The sequence below is a fragment of the Sapajus apella genome, unplaced genomic scaffold (assembly GCF_009761245.1).
Source record: "Sapajus apella isolate SASKATOON/1434 unplaced genomic scaffold, GSC_monkey_1.0 scaffold1, whole genome shotgun sequence".
NCBI lineage: Eukaryota > Metazoa > Chordata > Mammalia > Primates > Cebidae > Sapajus > Sapajus apella.
The window spans coordinates 12,963,376-12,984,491 of NW_022436941.1; the positions used below are offsets into that span (position 1 = coordinate 12,963,376).

Sequence of the window (21,116 nt, forward strand, 5' to 3'; positions counted from 1 at the left end):
GAATTATTTCTTCTTCCAAATATTTTGAAAGTTGGCTCATGTGAAGAAAAAAAATGTATGATGAAAGAGCACTTCTGGGAATGAGAAAGAGAAACTTAGTCTCTCAATGCCTAGAGGTCTGTGCTAGTTCCAAAGATAAAGCTTTTATTTTAAGCACAGAGCTCAAATTAATCTTCACTCTAACTAAACATTTTCTTTATTATATTCTGAATTTGGAAAAATAAATGAAACAATCAGAAAGAAAAATTTTATGAAGTTTGCCCTTATTAGTCTAATATTTAATTCCAGTGTTTTGTGCTTTGGCACATATTTAAATAATTTAGGATTTCAGCAAGCTACCCATGTAAAAAATATCTCTGGCAATGTAATATTTATTGAGCCAATAGTTATTGCAAGCTTAGTCAGATACTATTCTTGCCTTCCCATTTAGTTCTCATAAAAAACTATGTGAAGCAGATCCTATTCATACCATGCCCATTTTACAGATGAGGAAATGAGGTATAAAAAAATTAATTTTCCCAAGGTCACAGAAATTGTGAGGGTTTGAGACTGAATGCAAACAGGATGTGTATCTATCCAAACAAAACAAAACTATACTGAACAACCTCACAGCTCTGTCAAAAGCTACTTTTTAGCTAATAAATCCTCATTTCCAGGAGGTTTCTTTTTTTTTTTCTGGGGAGTTCACACTGAAAGGAGCTGTCTTAAAACCATAAAAAACTATGAGTTCGTGTCCTTTGTAGAGACGTGGATGAACCTGGAAACCATCATTCTCAGCAAACTGACACAAGAGCAGAAAATTAAACACCACATGTTCTCACTCATAGGCTGGTATTGAACAATGAGAACACATGGACACAGGAAGGGAAGCATCACTCACTGGCGTCTGTGGGGGGGGAACCAGGGGAGGGACAGCAGGGGTGGGGAGATGGGGGAGATAACATGGGGGGAAATGCCAGATATAGGTGATGGGGAGGAAGGCAGCAAACCACATTGCCATGTATATACCTATGCAACAATCCTGCATGTTCTTCACAGGTACCCCAAAACCTAAAATGCAATAAAATGTATATTTAAAAAAAAAGAAACAGCAAGTTATATTAAAATATGCAATGTATTATCAAAAAAAAAAATCCGACAATAATAAGAAAAACTTCAGCAGAATGTTAATTCAATTTAGTGTTTCCCAGAAAACCTTATTTTCATTTCTAGATTTTTCCTTATTCCTTAGTTTTCTCTATTGGTTTGAAACCTAGTTCTATTTTGTACATAGGAAGGCATTCATGGCAAACTGAATTCAAATTCATACTTTGCTTCACATGGACCATGTGACCTGGGGCTTACTATCGAAGTTCTTAAAGCCTCTTTCATATTGGTATTCAGTAAAGTGTTCCCAAACTTCTAGCTATAAATGTTTTGTTAGGAAGTAAAACAGAATTTTGAGATTAGCCTAAACTTAATTTACAAAAGGAAAAAAAAATGAGGCTCAGAGAAATTAAATGTTTCTGTTGTTGTTGTTGGCTTATTTTTTGGAGATGGAGTCTTGCTCTGTCGCCCAGGCTGAGGGGGCATTGGCGTGATCTTGGCTCACTGCAACCTCTGCCTCATGGATTCAAGTGATTCTCCTGACTCAGCCCCCTGAGTGGCTGGGATTACAGGGATCTGCCACCATACCCAGCTAATTTTTTTTTTTTTTTTTGTAATTTCAGTAGACACAGATTTCACCATGTTTACCAAGCTGGTTTTGAACTTCTGACCTCGGTTGATCTGCAGGCCTCGGCCTCCCAAAGTGTGGGGATTACAGGCGTGAGCCACTGTACCTGGCCAAAATTAAGTGATTTTCAAAAGCCTCTAAGCTAACTCCTTACGGAAACAGTAATGAACCCAGGTTGCCAGAGTCCCAAGCATTTTTGGACTCTTTCACCACCCTGTGCTACCTCAAGCTGGTGAATAAATAACTGATAATCCCTGCCACCAGGAAAAATTTTCTTCAGTCAGAGAAGCATGATTATCTTCATGTATAACCAGTTACGGTGCTGGGCAGAGAGGTGGGGGTGTAGCCAAAAGTCTTCTCAATGTCAGTGAATTTTAAGTACTAGATAATGTGTTCAGAGTCCCTTGTTGTCACTTGGTGTTGACTTACGTTTTCCCATTTGTATTCATGACATTTTAGCTGAGCTCTGGAAGCTACACAAATATCACTTTGGTGGTTTCATTTTGAAGCTTCGCTGCACGACTTGAATAGGTCCTCATGCTTCTTCATAGGCTCGCTCTCCCTGAACCTCTACATGGAGCTTCTCACTGGAGCAGTTGCTAACAATTACTGCTGCCAACTGACTTCTTACGTGCATTGAGATCTCTGTGGCAAGGCCCAGGACTCTCTCTCTGGCTTAGATATGTTAAAAATTTTATCATTAATGTGGATAAATATATAGAAGCTTGCTGAGCCAAATTTACAGGTAATACAAAGATGGAGACTGCAATGAATATGATAGAAAAAGTATAAAAAGTCAGTTTTCAAAACAAAGAAAAGTGGTAATTTGATTCCCTTCATTTTAGTCAGACCACCTATGAACTATTATTTTCCTTTCTAGGTACCAATGACATAGTTAAACTGAAGAGCATCCAGAATTTTTGATAAGAATAAGAGATAATTCAAAGCATGTGAAAATTATATAGGGTGGTTGAAGGAACTAGAATTGCTTATCCTGGGGGATATGGTAACTGTCAAGAACTACGAAGGATCTGAGATTTTACCCTACTTGCAAGATAACAAGTTTGCAACAGTTTCATGGATGCTGGCAGAAGACACAAGACTTCTGGGTCAGAGACAAAGGATAGTTTATCATTCACAGCAATCACAGCACTGAGTATCAGCATTTTCCCATGCCAATTCCTTAAGCTCCAGTTCCCACAGGCCAACACAAAAAAGCCAGATGGTATTTGCGCACACAATGGGCTGCATTACAGGAGGGGAACTCTGAGCTAGGGAAATCCCAGTATTTTATAATGAGCTGCAAGCAAACCTGCCTAGCCATTTTTTTAAGGGGAAGGGAGATACTATCTCTAAACAAATCTCTTCAGAAAGAACAAAATGTTATCAGTGCCACCGCTGGAAAGACATGCAGAAACAGCAAAGACCCATGGAGAGTGACTTTCAACAATAGCTACATCTTGGGCGTTGTAATGTTAACAAGTATTAGAAATCTTTGTCACTCCAGAAGACAAAACAAGATGGAACTGGCAAAAATTGCAGAAAGACAAATTTGGGGCTGATTAAGAGATATTCTATAAACAACAGAACAAGCTAAAAATGGGATGGACACTTTAAGACGTTAGACATGTTAAGGAAGAAATCAAGCAGCCACTTGTTGTTGACTATTGAGGGAAATATTAATATACTAGAGAAATACTGAATGTAGTGGCTATATTAAACTTCTTCCAGCACTCCAGCTATCAGAAAGTAGAGGGAGAAAAGGAAGTGAAGAAACTAAGAAAATAGGCAGGACAGAAAAGGATAAAGTATACTTTTGAACTTGAAATACTCAATTGTATATTTTCTGAAGTTGTATCTATGTCCCAAAAGGATCCAGATAACTCTTTGGTAAACCATAGACAGCAGTATCCAGAGCCTTTACAAACTTTGTGCTGTAATCTCCCTTGTTGAGCTTCTTCAGCTAAAAAAACAGCTCAAAAGTCTACTTGGAAATCAAAAAAAAAAAAAAAACTTTGAATCTTTATCCTGGATTGATTATCCTGTGTTTTGAGAAACAGAATCTTTGCGAAGGCATTCTCTACAATCTAACTGGAAAAACTTCTGGTTGCCCAGACACTTAAACTAAAGCTTCAGAATATCCCAAAAGAAAATACATCATCCATAGGACTTTTTCAGACACAAAATATGTCTTCCCCCCTCCCTGCCAAAAGAGATTATTTAAGGTTATTATAACTTTCATGTCAATTAACAAATGAATATCTTTATTTATGATTTTATTAACTGGCCCTTCTATTTGAACTCCTCTGTACACCACATATGTCAGATGCTACAGGTATAACCAGAAGGTTGGTAAGTGGCCATGTCATGTCATGCCATATGACCCTTCTGCTTCTCTGTTTCTTTATATGTAAAATGAGGAGGTTGAAATAGATTACAGCAATGCTGTTTTTCCACTTTTCAACCTCCAAAGAACCCAGGAAGAGCCTCTTTCTTAAAAGCTGGCATAAGTTTGGTGCTCTGAGGCTGGTCATAAGGCTTGGAAGACAATAAGGGTGGAAATCCCTTTTAAAAGATAGTTTAAAGGGAATTTCTCTTACTCTGAAGCACAGAAAGTAGAGAAACATCAATCAGGATATTGAGAAAGGCTGCAGGATCGAGGGATCTAAGAGGATCTTGTGGTGCTTTAGAAAAAGACATGAGTATAGTTTATAACTGAAACTGAAGGCAAAATTTCCATCGTACTAAATGCAGCAGGGAACTCTATTCTAGAAACATGACATTGGAAAGGACAAAAGACTGGCTAATATATTGGGCTTGGTTCACCTGATCAGAGCAAGATGCTAGATGGGGAAGCCTCATGTCTTCAGAGTAGACCCCTCTCTGAAAATAATTCATTTATTCTTGTTAGAAACAAACAAAGCTTAGAGGGTTCTCCTTTTCCATCTCAAAAAAAAAAAAATGTATTCTGGAGTAGGCCAGTTGGATCCTGGATTGCATACGCACATATAGTCTTTTGGGTACTTTCTGGAGATCATGGCTCAAAGCTACAACTTTTTGATTAATCAATAAATGAGACAACCATTCTAACATAATTTTTCTTGGTCCACACACATGTCACAAGTCACATCTTCGATTTTATTCAATGTTTTGGGGCTTAGAATATTTATTGAAAATAACTGTGTTTCAATATATTTTACATGTCAATTCTGAAAGTTGACATGTTGAAATTATAAGTTTTTAAAAAAATAATTTATGGTGAATAAGTGAAATTTCTTATCATATCAAATTTATCAATATGTTTACATTATAAAAAGCTCAGTGTTTCAGTAAAACACTGCAATGAATCCAGTAAAAAAGGAACTCGAATACATATTTTTTCTGCATACATAAACATCTGCTCTAACTTTTGCCTCCTAAAATTATTTATTTTGCCTCAGCCTTAACCCTTAAAAATAGCAAAGCAATTGTCTGCCTTGAAATGTTTATGAATTTAACAACAGAGTCAAATTAGGCTCCTTCGCACCCAAGTTAAACTTGCTTTACTTAGTGTTTAAAATATTTTAAAAGGTCTCTTGGAGGGAGAGATATTGATCTAGAGCTTGAGATCTCTGGGGGAATAAAACATAGGGTTGTGATTCCCAGCCCAGGTTAAGAATGAGGTTGCTGCATTTTTCTGAATCAAAAGGAAGATCTATTCTAGAGAATGACCTTGGGAAAGTCTAGGGTTGTTTTTTTTTTCTCCATCCTGGGATGCAGATATGCTCCATAAAGGCCAGCTGCACTTGTTATAAATATCCTGTAAGTTAGGCAAAGTGCTGCACTATAACTCCTCCAGCCAGAACGCCAGGAGAGAGAGGGCTTATGTGATCTTTTGAGAATAAGGTGTTCACTCCAAGGAGCTCAGAGTAATTAAAGCAGAGTTAGCACTTCTTACAGGGGGATCAATTTACTCTGAAAAGCCCAAAGCTTTTTTTCACTTGTTATGGTACCCTTGCTCTGGACAAGGGAGGAGGCAGGAGAGCCAGCGAGGGGAGGTTGAACAAGGAGCAGCAATCTGAGAAGGGGAAACAAAAATAGAGCGGGAGATAAAGGAAGGAGTGAAAGAAGAGCAGGTTCTGGGAGGCCCTGTGGCGCTTGTGGGCAATGCCTGTGCTCAAAGGCCCCTTAGGGGGCAGGTGGCTAGTTCAGCCTGTTCCCATTATAGAAGTGGATCCTAGCGTTGCCCTGAGGAAGGGCATGGAAGCTGGAACTGACACACCACTCTTTAGGTCATTTTTCTCCTAGTGAATCTGCAATGACTCCCACCCTTGATTTTTCCGTTTAGGTCCCTCTGAGGTCCAGCTCTGCCTTTGTCCTTCCCATACGAGCTCCCACAGGAGGTTCCAACTATCTGCTCCCACCAGGCTGTACTCCTGTTTGGGGGCCCCATACCCACACCTCTGTTTCTTTATTCTACGGTTTTTCCTCTTCCTTTCCTTTGCACATTTCTAAATTACCTCCATCCGCTCAGGTCAAGGTCTGATTTATTTCATAATAATAACTTACATTGCAGTAAACTTTATGCCAAGCACTTAAACATGCACAATTATACCTGAGCCACTGTCTCCTGAACATTTCCTTTATTATTTTGGCTACATTCATCTTTCCTCATGTTTTATCTTTTGCAGCATTTGTTCACTAACCCGACTCTACAGAATCAACCTCTAGTGAATCAAAGGCTGTAATAATGTCCTGGTCAATAAACCCCCCAGGAAAAATTGGAGTTAAGAGTTAGGGTGACCTAAGCTGACAGAATTTTGACTAGTGCTGTTCATATTTTTCCATATTGTATAATAAAATTTTTGCCATGATGACGTACAACTTTTGTAATGAAAATCAGCTATTGTGCCACTGCGCTCCAGTGGGAGAAAGAGCAAGACCCCATCTCTTTAAAAAAGCACAGATAAAAATAGAAAGTAAAAAAATAAAATAAAAATTAGCATACATATTAAGCTCCTCCAATGATTCTGATGGTGTAGGAGCCATAGGTCCATGTTAGTCATTTGAGCAATAATTCAGTCATATAGCTTTTTAAATGTATTCTCCATCCAACAAGGTAGAAAAGTATTCAACATTAAGAACTGGCCCTGTCTTTTTCCCCTCTCTCCAGTGCTAGCAATTCCAGGCTTAAGGCAGGGGCTCCATAAACACCTGAGTGACTCTAACAAAAATAAGAAAAAAATTAATGAGGACACACATGACAAGGTACCTTTGAAAGAAGAAGAAAATCTTACAATTAATAGGTTAAAGAAGTGTGCTTTTTTTAATTAAAAAAGGTAATGACTAGCTGAAGAGAAAATTGGAAGACAAAGATTATCAATACAGCCTAAGGGGTTTGGTTTAGATACAAGCTTCTCCTCCCAATAAAAGTTGTAACAAGAGGTATTCACATCTCCCTTTTTGGTGGTCTTAAAACCCATGGTTTTATCTGTGCAGGACAATTTATAGGAGCCCTTCTTGAAAGGGGAGAGGAATGAATAGATGACCTTTCATGCTGTTAGCTCTTTTCTTCTCTCTCTCTTGGAAAAATGTTAAGCCTCAGTATTCAATACCGGGTACCACCCCCAGTGCATTAATTCTAGTGACATAAGAGAGGAAGCATTTCTGTTTCATGAAAAGTTTTATTTGGTGACTATATGCAATCATGAATACACATTCCTCTGAAGACTGTAAAAGTCATCTCCTCTAAACAATTAACTTTTCATTAAAAAAAAAAAAAAAACCTTGAAGCATCACTAGCAACCTATTATTTCAATCATTTGTGTAAAGAGTGAATTCAGGTAATGTATAGCTACCTCTATACATGTTATTAATATGAATACATAGAATCTAGTTGGCTTAGTAAGTAGTTTTTAAAACTCTGTAGCCTATGAATTAAGTTTCACTTGAAAAATAAGACGATATTCTCACTCTCATTTACCAAGGACAGAACCATCTTTTTTAAGCTCCCCCATTGCTTCCCTATGCTCCCTGCTTTAGAAGAAAACAAGTAACTACTTTGGGTCCATTCAGTACAATCTTCCTCATCCTTCTCAGGACCCAGATAGAGGCCCATGAAATAAAACAAACAGTGACATAATTAGAGCTAGGAAATCTCTTCCTAGCCTTGTCACCAGATTCATGTGAGATCCTTTTTAGTTTTTTATTCTCTAGTCAGATCAGGTGATGCTTTGTTTGATGGCAAATCTATGTCAGTATTGATGCTCTTGGTTTCACAATCACACAAGTTCAGGAGTATTCATTCATTGGGCAAACATAAAAATGTAAACCTTCTTATGTTGGGTTAGTTAAATAAATGTCCATTTCCAACATGCTCAAATGTCTTTAACGCAACTGCATATTTATAGAATAATGGATTATGGTCCTGGGACCAAGTACGGTTTCAATTTGATTTGTTGAGAACACTAAAGAAAGGAAATCCTCGCCAAGACATGCGGCACTTCATCTCCTCAGGAGGAGATGCTGCGCCATTCCTCCTAAGCAAGGGCATGGTCAAACTGCCCTTTCTCCAGGCCTTCAAGTCCATCAGCCCAGGTAGAGGTTGGCATGCTTCGATATGGATCCAAAAGAATCCGGAAGCACCGGACAATGAGAATGCCCAAGAAAATAAACAACAAAATCACAAAAACAAATGTTGTTTTCTGCTCCAGAGACATGCTAGAATCTGATGATATGTTCCCAAGGGGCACTAGCGATGAAGGGATGGGCTGTCCACCATCCATGGTCCGGGGAAGCCAGAGCACAGGAGCTCCTGGTTTCCTTTTCCTCCATCATCGGTCTGCGGAGGTCATGGTGGCTGCACCCTGGGGAGGTTGAGTTATCTGCAGGGAAAAAGAAAGGGAAGGGAAAGGAATACCTATAAAATAGCAGCCTTATTTTCTAGGCTCACAGTCATATTTTTCAGAGAGAAAAAGAAATCTGTAAACCAGATTTCTTTTTCACCAGAGATGCTCAATTCCGTATAATTACAGGGAAAGATATTTTACTCTTGCATGAAATTACCAGATTGTTCTCAGAAGTGCCACCTGGGGCCAGGAGGGATGGGCAGGGAATACAACTATAATACAGAAGATGAGAAATGTGCACAGTAATATTGACCTCAGGGCGTGCTGTCAACCTGACATCTGAACCCAGCCTCGCCTGCCAAGTCTCCACTAATATTACTCTCATATTGTTCTGCTCCAGCTCTGCTCCACCAATATTACTGTTACATTGTTCTCATGATAGGGCCATAGAGAGAGCCTCAGCTACGTGCCAGCACCATAGCTAAACTTCACACACGTTAACCACTTTACTGCAGGCTTCGTGAGAGCAGGGATCTCTCTAGCTCCAGGGCAAGGAAACAGATGCTAGAAAATGTTCTTAAAATATAAACCCTCTCCGGGACCATCAGGTTCTGGGCTCCAGGCTCCACTCTACTGCAAAATGGGTGTGAGACCTTGGAGAGGTCACCAAGCTATAAAAATGCAGGTAGAAATGCCTGCATCTTTCACGCTGCTATAATGAGGATGAAGAGCTGTGAAAACCCTTTAAAAATGATACAAAGAAGAAAAAGAAACAAAGCAAAGTGTTACTTCACCTAAGATACAACTAAGGGAGCTATGCCCTTCTCCTTTCTACTGCCTGAGCCAAGGGAGAAGGCAGGTATCTAAGACTCCTAAACTATCAAGTTACTGTTGCTTTTTCTTTTTTCCTCAGAAAACAAAAACCAGGTTCCATACTTGACCCTGGGAAGCACCTCGAGAATTAAGCTGAGGGAAAGGAATTGATCAATGCATACTTTCAAAAGGACAGTTTTCCTTAGAGAGGCTTGGAGACTATCAGTAGAGAGGAGGAGAAGGAAAAGGACAAGCTAACACTATTTTAATTTTACTGGTAGAAAAACTTAGATATATAGATAATACTGTATAAAAATACAAGTATGTATTACCATATAAAAATACAATTATATAAACGACAAGTATACACAAAGGTCATTAAAAGCTTCAGATACTGAACTAAATCTACTTAAATCACACTGTAAACAAAGGCATGTACATTAGACACTACGCAAAATTAAATGACATTTGTTATGAATTTGTTTATAAGGAAAATTACATAGCAGTAATTAGCTATAAAAAATAAAATAAAATATATGACCTAATGCATCAACACAATATTTCTTCAGTTAACTTATAATCATTGACTTCAAGTACAACACTAGTAATCATAATATAACAGTTTGCATGTATATTGACACTTCAAAGTTTATAAAATCACAGTTTAGAAAATAGTTTATAAGGGGGATCACAACTAGAATCTGGGAGGAAGGAGTTACTTACTCGGGGGTAATGCATCATTTTTGCAGCTCTATCATTCTGAAATTTTTTAAAGGCTGGAACAGCTGCAAAACTCATTTATAATTGATGTTTGTTTTGAAATAAGATTGGGATAAAATTTTGACGCATTTTTAATAAATAAGCTCTTCAGGAATTTAGAAGACATTAATGCACTGGGTTTTGTTTTGGTTTGCTCGTTTCTAAGCACCTTCCCAGCCTTGGGTATTAATTCCTCATGGGCCAGGAAGGGAGGGGCAAGAAGGGAGGCCAGAGCCTCCAATGCAGGTCTCCTCAGCACATCAGACCAGGGCCACTTGCGCCCACCGAAAGTATCCAAACCATATTTAATCAGACGAATTATAAAATTCTCCAAGGGCTGAGCCAAAGGAAAGCCTGCTGACGACAGAGGAGCAGACGCTGAGGCCATTCCCTGCATACTCCCTCTTTTCTTTTTCATATCCTACTGAGGATCCTCTCACTTTGATCCCTGCTCTCCTCGCTGGATTACCAGAATCTCATTCCATGTCCTTTTTCCCTCCAGCCCCAAATGACGCCAGAGTCCTGTTGTTGTCCATTCTCAACAGAGCTGAGACAGGTATGCATTTTCAGAAAGTTCTTTAGGAAAACACCACAAAATCCAAAAAGGAAATATACAAAGAGCAAAAACCACTATCTGTATAAATTGACATAAGAGTTTCTGGATCTATGAAATCCAAAAAATCAGGGAAAACTAGGTAGAGAAGCTTCTGAGTCCTTGCGAATGACCTCCTCAGCACAAGCAGGCTGACTGGTGCAGCGATACCTTGCTCAGTCCCTCCTTTCCCCACTGGGGCCTCCACTTGATGAGCAACATTGTGACCCCAGGAGCAGTCATCCCCAGCCTTCTCTCCATACAGGGCAAATGCCAAATCCTTCTCTCCTGGATGAACTCTCGTACTTTCTAGGCTTCACCCACAACTCAGGATTTAGAGCAAGCAAACCATTCATTTTGGGGCTGCAGTGGTGGGCAACCATTCCAGAAACTCCAGCAAATAACTTATCCTGATTCAGATTATCTGCCATATCCGCCTCTTTAATCACCCTAGGAATGACTCTGGGGCTCAGACTCTGCACAAGGATGCCAACTATTAGAATGATTTTCAAAATCAGTTTTAATTTGCAGTTTTACCATCCTCAACTGATTAAAAGCCAAGGTACAAAGGGTTAGCCCTCTGCATTGAGAAGCCTCCTAAAATATAAATATGTGCATTCTCCAATGTCTTCATCATCAAACCTTTCCTGATTTACCAAATTAATGAGCAAATAGAGGTGAGAGAATTTTTAAAACTCCGTAGCACATTGAGAGTTGTAAACCTCACCTCCCCCTGCACACTGTGGTGCCCAAGTTCCAATAAAAATAACTGCTTTTGGTCAAACTGTCAACGTCTCCTATTAAATTGCAATATTTTACCTAGGAACGTAGCACATTAATGTGTTAGCAGGAATTTGTGAAGACTGTTCCCACCTGGAGGAGGAGGACATGTGGTAGGCAGAAAGGTGATTGAAGGAAGATCTTGCTGGGAATGAGGGACTGTTGGATAGGACAGAAGACAGGTATGGTGGTGTGAGCAGGGGACCCACTGGAGAGCCCTGGGAGAGGGGAGAGGGATGGTGGGTGACAATCAGGAGGTGATTGCTAAAGGGATAAAGAGGTCCAGAAACAAATGCTATTTCATAATTTTGCTCAGGACTGATTGAAATCCCTAGAGGAGCCTGCTTGATGTTAAACATGCGATCAGCTAATCAATAATTTACCAATTTAGAAAGCACAACGGCATGTATAACTTGAAGGAAGCATCAGCTACTATAACATGGCTAAGAAGACATACATGTAATCGTTTTGCTACCACAATACAAAAATATCCCAAGACGTGTAAATTTTTTAAATGTCTGTCTTGGAGTAAAATGTTCCTTTTTGGTTAAAATGATTCTTAGAAAATGTGCAAGGTTGCTAACGACATCTTTCTTTTAGAGGACCAGGGAAGCCTGTGCAAGTCAATTATTTCAAAGGATTTTGACACGACCATCAGAAATCTTCATAATAACACATGGCAGCTATTTTAACTATAAAGAAAGACCACAGTTACTCACGGCCATATTTGAATCCTGAAAGGCTTTCCCCATCATATAGAACATCTGTGTCTTCCCTTTGTCAGGTCCATTTGTGGGTGCTCAGGAAATAAAGTCTAGCTTTAATACTGAAAAATTTAAGAAAACCTTAATTAAAAGATACCATTTGCAAAAGTTACGTAATACATTTCTTTGCTCGAGTCAAGCTCCCTTGGGATATTGACAAAAACAGAAGACACCCATTAATTACTTATGAAGCCCGGCGGGAGCAGTCATTGCAGCCGCCGTTGTTTGCAATCTTAGCTGGCTTTAGTTTTAGTATTTTCAAAGTAGCTTTCCTCTTCCCTTGCCCATACTTCCTACAGACTGCATCTTTCTAAGCCCAGATGTCACCGCTCCTCCCCTCAGAAAACCTTTGTACCCCAGTGTCCACAGCCCATTAACCCCCTTGTGGGCCTGATGCCCAGATATTTTCTGGACCACAAATTAGAAACTACTCTGACAATAGAATTTTTAAGATCTGAGTTTTATTTTTATAAGTTTAGAAAAGAGCCAAATCACATTTAGTTCTCAGTAAAATGGCAAATGTGTTGATCAGAATAGACTTCCATGTAACTGAGTGTGTGGACACCTGTGGAGAATGTCCTCAGTTTGTCTGCTTTTCAGCCTGATCTAATACCTGCTGCGCTCTGAACACCTCCAGGTTTCCTACCTCATAATGCCTGGAAAGATTCCATCTGTGGAAAGAAGGAGAGGAGGCAAGCATTATGAGGCAAGCATCTTTGCTCTCCTTGTTTCCATCTCTTTCTCCCTTAGAGTTCACACCAAATACCCACTCCTTGGTGGGACCTTCCTTGTCTCCCTTCACCAAGAAGGGGTGTTTTCTGCTCCATCTCCAGAGACATCACCTGTGCTCTGTGGCAGCACTGATTACAGTGCAAGTCTTGATGGTATTTATCTCCACCCTATTATACAACAAGCTCCTTGAGGAATTCTTTGCTGTTCTGGGATCGCTGCCTCTTTAAATATAGGTTGAGTCAAATCTCCAACCCCTTACAGTCCAGGGAACTGAATTCAAAATTAGAGGTGACAGCTAACTGATGCAGAGAGGAAAAACAAAAGCACGTGTCATCCAGCCGGACTGAGGTGCTGGACCATCACGTTTGACATAAGTCTTGTTTGAAAGAATCACAGCTAGTTCAAGTCACAATGACACTTTAAAACCCACAGATCTTGTAATTTGAAGAGCCATAAGTTATTTGGCTCTTTAAATTTTCTTTGGCCTCAGTGTTGGTGGGTGGCATCTGAAATATAAAAATCAGCCAGAGATGGACAGTTACCCTTTTATTTAATAGGTCAGTTCTTTCTTACCTAATCTACTTTTTGGTGGGGAAGGGCAGCCATTTAAAATATCCTGAATCCAAATGTCTTACATGAAAACTATTAATGTCAACACGTACCCTTCTCAGGCTTGGATCCCCTGGACATTTTATTTCATTAGCATGTTATTATACAATTTCACAGTAAGGAAAAATATTTTCTCTGAAGAAAATATATCTTAAAGCAATGACAGGTTTCTTTTTCTTAAGTGACAGCAACAGAATTACTTAAGTGCATTGGACACCTTGTTCTGTGGAGCCACACACAGGCATTGATTCTACAGGTCACCAATTCAAGGCCCACCCTTTTGTAACAGGGTGCAATGATAATACGAATAGTTGCAGTACCTCTGTAGTCCTGCCTAGCGCATAGTGGGGGTTTGACAAATAGGTGGGGATGAGTGAGTGTTTTCTCTTTACACCATTTTTGTGCAAAATTATATTTATTTTTCATTTCCATTATGTGATCAATCACACTAAAGTATGAAAATTATAAACTGCCCAGAATTATAAAAACCAGTTACCACAAAGGTAACACAACCTCTCCGAAGGATGTTAGATCCCATGTTTTTCACTGGCATGGTGGAATGAGTTGAAGGTGTCATTCCTTAGGTGTTAATGGCCTGTAGGGCACAGTGAAGCAATGCTGTCTGTATTTTAAGTACTGCTAAACCACATTATCGCAGTAACTAATTTTTAAAACTTCTGGGTCAGAAACCTAGTTACATGACTTGACGTGGTTTCAGAAGTGGATGTCAAAATAGCCCATCCATTGAGTAAGGACACTCACGAGTTTGTCTGGTTTCCATTCCCATGTGATGGACGGGACACTTTATCCTACAAAGATATCCTATGAACCTTATTTATATTTACCTGACAGACTAGCAATACCAATCTGTAGACTTTAACAGGAATGGAATTGTCTAGCTAGGCAGGACTGAATTTGCAGTGACTGGCAGAGACAATCTTACTCAAAATACTGCATTATTCTGCAACAGTTCTGAAGTTAACTGTTGAAATGTTAACATGGCTTTGAATGATTAAAGTAAGACATATCCTGATACCAAGCCTAAATAGAATCCCTCTCTAATTTTAGCACTAAAGGAAGCCTAGGCTGCATTCCTGTTTGTATAACTGTAGTCTCTGAAAGTACATTTCATTCTCCAACCCACTTACCCACTCTAGACGCGTAAATCTCCCAAGTGATCCTGTTATCCATCCCCACCACAATTGTGAGCCATCTGCATAAGCCACCTCATTATCTAAGCAATGGAATCACACCACATAAGCAAATATTATTCCCTTACCAATCTCTCAGAAATTCTGCGTATTATTTTATTGAACAGTAACTTGCGTTCCAGATACACATACAAAGGTACAAAATATTTCATATAAATTCAAAGAATTTATCGCCCCCTTCGTTATCAGCCAAGAACTTCAGGTAAAGATTTCCTGGCTCTTTCTAGGTGCTTCATAGATTTTAAATCCTCCCACTCCCCTTGTTTTAGGCTCATTTAAATACATGGCAATGTCTATGTATTTTTTTCCAAGTACAGCCCTTCGGTTCCAATACAATAGCCCTGATGCTTCAAAATTCACAGGAGGGCTAAGGGTAAATATTATTTTATACTCTCAAAATATAGACTCAAGCCTACTAGAAAGCCTGCAAACAAAGATTTTATAAACACGAGATTGTCTTCAGCTACAAATGTCAACAGGCAGTTTCAGAACTGTTGCCAGCCCCCACTGCTGCACTGGGAAATCTGCTCCCTGCTTTTTCCTGCAAAGTCAGCCTGCAGACACGTCTGCCTGGGCTGGGAGTGGACCCTGTTATTCTCAACTCACTACTGCTTGTAAGCTCTGGGTCAGCAGGAGACCTTTCTTTTCAGCCTGAACCTCAATCTCAGCTGTACTTATTCCCCCATCTTCATCTTCCTCCTAGTATCTATCTGCTTGAGGAATTTTCAAGGGACTGCAGGGCAAGGCTGCTGCCTGAGAACATCAGAAAACACCATGAGGGTGCCCGGTTAGGCACTGGTGGTATCAAAAGGCGTCCTTAGCAAACTGCAACTTTTAACTTCAAACAATAAGCCCTACTGTTCCATCTGGTTTTCTTTGCCTTTCTTTGTGTGTTTCATAGTGAAAACAGCTACTTGCTGATACCTCAAAAGGCTAGTGCTGCACACAGTTTATCAGCCAGGGGCAGTTAACACTATCAATACGAGTTGTTGAGTTGTGATCCTTTGTAAACAAATCAGAGCACCCTTGTTACATTTTGGAAGGTTGGATGTTTTAGGTGACTGATAAAAAAAAATACAATAATGGGCAAACAGCTTTCAGGAATAAATTACTGTAGCTTAGGAAAGAAAAAAGCCTGCTTTACTACTTCTTCATTCAGTAACAATAACATTACAAACTTAAGCATGCTTTAAAAATAAAGGCATCATTACATTTAACCCCCTCTCGTCTTAACTTTAGCTACCAACTGTTTAATTAGACTTATCTAACAGCTAGATCTAAATTCAGAACTTGGGTCCGAAAGGCATCTATGCGATGATTGCTCATGCATCAATTGTAAAGTTAGCGAAAAGCATTTAATTAGCCTATCAAAGATACAGTTTGGGTCAAGTACCTGGCTCTGGCCGAACACACACTTGATCCATGTCCTGGTGGAACAGTTACAGGTAGTTACGAGTCTCTTTAGATTCCTTTCTTCCCGACCACGCTGCGTGAAAGCAGTAGACAGTGGTAGCTGCAAGGCAGCTGATGGCACACCCCAGGTCTAAAGCTGTTGCTTCAGGCTTAGAAACTTCCCATTAAAACCCCGAGTTAAAGGAGCACCGTCTTTCTGTGTGAGGCATCATTAACGGCCAATACTGCTGCTTCTTTGAGGTGAGCCATGATTTCAGTTCTGCCTCAGCAACTCTTCAGACGATTCTGCTTCAGTGAGTAGAGGCAGTATCCTAGCAGTGTGTCTGAAATCATCTTCAAGAAAGCATTAACATTCAAAAGGAGTACGGGAGAAAACATCACTGGGCATTCCCATACCTTTTAAAATCAAAGCCATAAATCTACCAGTGCTCCCTCCTCTCTATTGATTGTTGACATTATTCCTCTTTGGGGGTGTCAATTAGCACCTTGCAGACACCTTCATATTGATTATAGTAGATGACCTTCAGACCAACTCAATTAATAGGAAGACTTCTGGGGAAGGGCATCAACTTAGCATTTGGGAGAAGAAGAAAAGACTCATTTTCCTAAAGAAAACTAAAGTGACCTTTCCAAAAAGCAGCATGTATGGGAAGGAAAGAATCATTTAAAAAGAACAAGATCATAGTTTCACCACCTGTCACCTGTTTGTAAATTAGCTGGGCAGTCAATTGCCAGGTTCTGTGTCTCTTTGAGCAGCCTGCGTAACTGTGGCACTGGCAAAGCCCCCATCCCACACAGGCCACTTGAGACCACTCAATGAATAAAGAAGATAGCTTTGTGTTAGAGAAAGTTGTTCTCATTCTACAGATTCTAGTTACCTGCTACAATGATTAAATTACTTTCCTTTGATAAATAAATAAATTTCCTAAATAAATTTGGAAAACATTTTAGGATGAAATTCTTCATGGGAAAACCACCTCTCTAAAAAGAATTCAGCATGATGCTTAAGAAGGAGCATGCTTGTTTTTTGGCAACCCACCACTTGCTTTGTTGAAGTGGAAGCACAGTTAGCGACAACACACCCACCCACCAGATGATGGGGTGCGTGATATTTAAAGCTGCCTCTGACTGTGCCTGTCAGCTACGCTGTCTCCTTAGCTCTTGTGAGCAACCGGCCATTACCCAGCAGCTCTAGGAAGCTGGAACCAAGCTCATTTTGTAAGAGGAAAACCCCATCTGCCGACAACAGACCACAGTCCTGGATAGAATAGGCCTCAGACCCAAAAAGAAACTTTCAAATCAAATGCTAAACGGTAGGATCAAATGCTTGATGTTAAGAGTCTAACCTAAGAGAACATGCAGATTCTTACCCCATTTGTTTCCCTAACTTTTAACTGAATTTTCTTTCCAAATCATTTTACTTACCCTATTTTCAGACACACACACACCACACATCGTTAAGACAACGCGACACGTGAAATCCAACCAAGCACGATCATCCTGTACCAACTGGCATCCCTCTGGCATTCAGTCAGTGCTGGCAGAGGGAGCGCCTGTCTTGGTAATGCCAACAGAGTGTGGTTGAGGAAACTTTCTGACCCCAGCCTTCCTCCTATACGTATCATTCCATGCAGTGAGAAAACATCATAGCTAGACGTGAGCCTGGGTGACTGCAGCTTGCCCTGCCAAAGAGGCCTTCTCGGATATTGTTTTAGCCTACAGACTCGTAGAGGCAGAAGGGAACCTGAGAGGGCCTGGGGCTGTCCTCTAGCTACTCTGCAGGCTGAAACCATCCCAGAGAGATGAGTGCCTGGCCTATTTTTAAAACTCTCCAGGGAAGTAGATTCCATAACTTCCTCTGACAAACTCTGTTTAAACGAACTCCTCTGCTGCTTACTTAGTCTAAATGGGTTGGCGCGTTTCTTTTCATTCTGTCCTTGCTGCAAAAAATCAGGCATTAACTACTACAAAATTTTGTTAGAATGCCCTTTCCCTTCAGGGAGGCCGAACTAGATAAACCAAAGAGTATTTGATGAAGATCTGGTGTTATGCTTGGAGCCAAATTTAAATCTCTCTTCTTAAAGATAATTATAATTGGAATTATTAAAATCAGTCCTTCCCCCTATGCAGCTGCATTATGTGAATCATCATGAATTCTAAAACAATGAATAAGGGTTTACTAAAATTCCATTTGAGCATTTTAACGTAGATCCTATTTCTTTTGTCTTTAATAACCTGTATCTCTTCTCTGAATTCTTAAAATTCTGCTCTCTGGTGCAGCTTTAAATAGGAAGCCTAGAATACTACACCGAGCTGTACACAGCTCAGATACACGGAAATTGTGATGAAACAGGATGATTTCGTGATGTATACGTGGCTATATATGCTGTGCTTCTACTTAACGATTCTGATCGCAGTGCCACTCCCAGGCGTCATTTAGTCTTTCTCTTTAATGACACAACATCAAGAGGTAATATTAGTTAGAAATCTACTTTAAGAACTTCTACATTGTGATTTCAAGCCTCACCTTTAATGTTCTTTAATTTACAATTCTTTCCTAAATGTCCTATGATGCACTTTTCCATGAACAAATAGATCATGGATCTGAAAAAAAGACTCTCTAAGCCATCAGTCTTTATGCCAGTAGAGGGCTGTGTTATTATTATTATTGTGTTTCTTTCTAACTCTGCCTAATCCTCAAAATAAAATTGAACAAAAACTCTATATAACCTTCAAAATATAAACACGGTTTTTATCACTAGACTCTTTGTAAAAATCTTTTCTTCCTTCCTTTGTGTACGTTCTTACTTTCATTTATCCAGGGACCATTCATTAGCTCTCAATGTCAGATATGTTCTGTGTTAGGCGTTGCAGAGAATAAACAATACGAATACTAAGTCTTGGCTTCTGTTTGTTCCCATTGTGCACTGAACAACTCTAGCAGGCTCCTTGGTGAACAGGGCCCTGAGGAGCTCCACTTCTAGCAATGATTGCTGAGCTTCTTGACAGACTGGCCCACTTCCACTAAATTCCTAACCTTCCCAACCTCTCCCTTCATGGCTCACCCGGCAGACATCTGAACTGTGTCCTCACCTTTCTATAGGACCTGGTTTCACAAGGTCACCAGTGGCTTCCGGTGGCCTCAAGCCAAAGATTCCTTTTAGTATTCATCTTCCTTGCTTTTTGGCAACATTGAACACAGCTGAATACTCACTGCAAGGAAGGTTCAGAAAAAGAATACAGGGACTAAGGTTAGTGGCGGGAATGTGTATCTCAACCCCTAGGGCCCCTCTCCCTTGCCTGGGGCTGTCTCTCTTCATATCCTCTCTTTTGTACTCTGGGGTTCAGGTCAAATGAAATTCATGCAACTACCAGAAAATGGGAAATGAGGGTGGAAAGACAAGCAGGCTAGGACACGTGTTAATAACTCCACCAGTTTTTAAGTCATTAAAAAGAAAGTGCTAGCCAGTTTATGTGTTATTTTTATTTCTGTCTTCTTGTTTTAAAAAAATCAACATATCAGGTAACATAAAGCTCTTTTTTTTTTTTTTTTGTAAGTCAAGATTAGCTCTCTTTCTAATATCTCCCTGGTTTGTCAGGTCTAAGTTTATTTATCCACTCAGCTATCTTCACAGATCAATGAACATTCAGAGCTTAAGGGAACAGTGGGAAATGTTTAATGATATTCACACCAAGCCTACAAGATGGGATCTATATTTGAGTTATTAAAAGCAAGCAGGTTAAAGTCCAATTGTAGATTGGCAGCCCCCTTGTTTGATCTTTTCTTGAATGCATTTCTGTATACATCACATCTGTGTTATGCTAAGTGCTCAATTAGTAGCTGGTAAGTCTAGAATAGAGAAGGACTCCAAATGAAGATGAGAAACAACGCTGCAGCACATCTTGGAAATGGATGTGCAAGAAAAAAAAAACACTGACAGAATTTAATACTTGTGAAGATTATAGATTGCCCTACAAAATTTTGTTCAACCTTTTCTGTGTAAGTCAGAACAATAAAGCATATAACCAGGAAATGAATCACACTGCCAAAAAAGCTGATCTCCAACCCTAAGAAGGAGCAACTTCACAAAATACACAGCAGCAGTTCTATTTAGAGGCGATATTTGCAACATTTAAGTTATGAATTCTAATTACAGTATAAAAGTATAAGGACATCACTATGGATTATTCACTGTTCAAAGGAAATACTTCGGCTTTAACAGCCTGGTGGGTAAATTTATTCTTTTAAAGTGACTTGTACAATAATAACAATTTTCTTAATGGGATTGAAATACTTAATGCCTTTAAAATGTCATACAAAGTGCCAATTAGAGTTTTATACAAATCATCCCTCTGTATTTTTATGCTGTCATTTTGGAACTGTTCTTTCTCTGTTCAACAGCCACATTTTAGAAAGGAAACCACTGCATGGACAGTTTGAGGACTGCGCAGCTTAGAACATTAGGATAACCAAGAAAATTAAATAGAAGGTACCTGGGAATAGCTGACCTGTTAGCCTGACTTTAATACCTAACAAAATTCTGGAACTGAAAATCTTTCCACTGATAAGTCAATTTTGAAAACACCCAGAGAAGAAAAAAATATCATATGAAGCTGTTTAAAAAGGTTTGTTTAAAAAAAGTAATGAAAAACTGATTTTCATTTCTGATATTTATACTTGTAGAATGGCGGAGGCTAGAGAAAGTGGTAATAAACAGAAGTTGTGATATATGAGCATTGAATGCAAATTTCAGCTGCCTCGATGCTACATCTTATAGATGATGTACTTAAATGCTGCTTGCAAAAAAATTTAACTTTACAGATATTTCAAAATTTCAGTGGGAACAATCAAGAGTTTCAGTTATGTAATATACTATTAAAGTAGGCAGATATTAAGATTAT

General features: G+C 39.4%; 1 protein-coding gene across 3 annotated transcripts; it reads right to left on the reverse strand.

Annotated features, from left to right (window-relative positions):
* Positions 1–6,966: 6,966 nt before the first annotated feature.
* Positions 6,967–17,915, reverse strand: CTXN3 (cortexin 3). 3 transcript variants are annotated; one of them, XM_032262980.1, is made up of 4 exons: positions 17,640–17,915; positions 16,195–16,547; positions 12,205–12,311; positions 6,967–8,577 (listed from the first exon to the last, which is right to left on the reverse strand). In XM_032262980.1, the coding sequence occupies exon 4, from the start codon at positions 8,476–8,478 to the stop codon at positions 8,233–8,235; it is 246 nt and encodes an 81-aa protein (XP_032118871.1). In that variant the 5' UTR covers positions 8,479–8,577; positions 12,205–12,311; positions 16,195–16,547; positions 17,640–17,915; the 3' UTR covers positions 6,967–8,232. The 3 variants fall into 3 exon arrangements, with proteins under 3 accessions (XP_032118871.1, XP_032118937.1, XP_032119018.1); XM_032263046.1 differs by lacking the exon at positions 17,640–17,915 and adding an exon at positions 17,254–17,604; XM_032263127.1 differs by lacking the exon at positions 16,195–16,547.
* Positions 17,916–21,116: the final 3,201 nt, after the last annotated feature.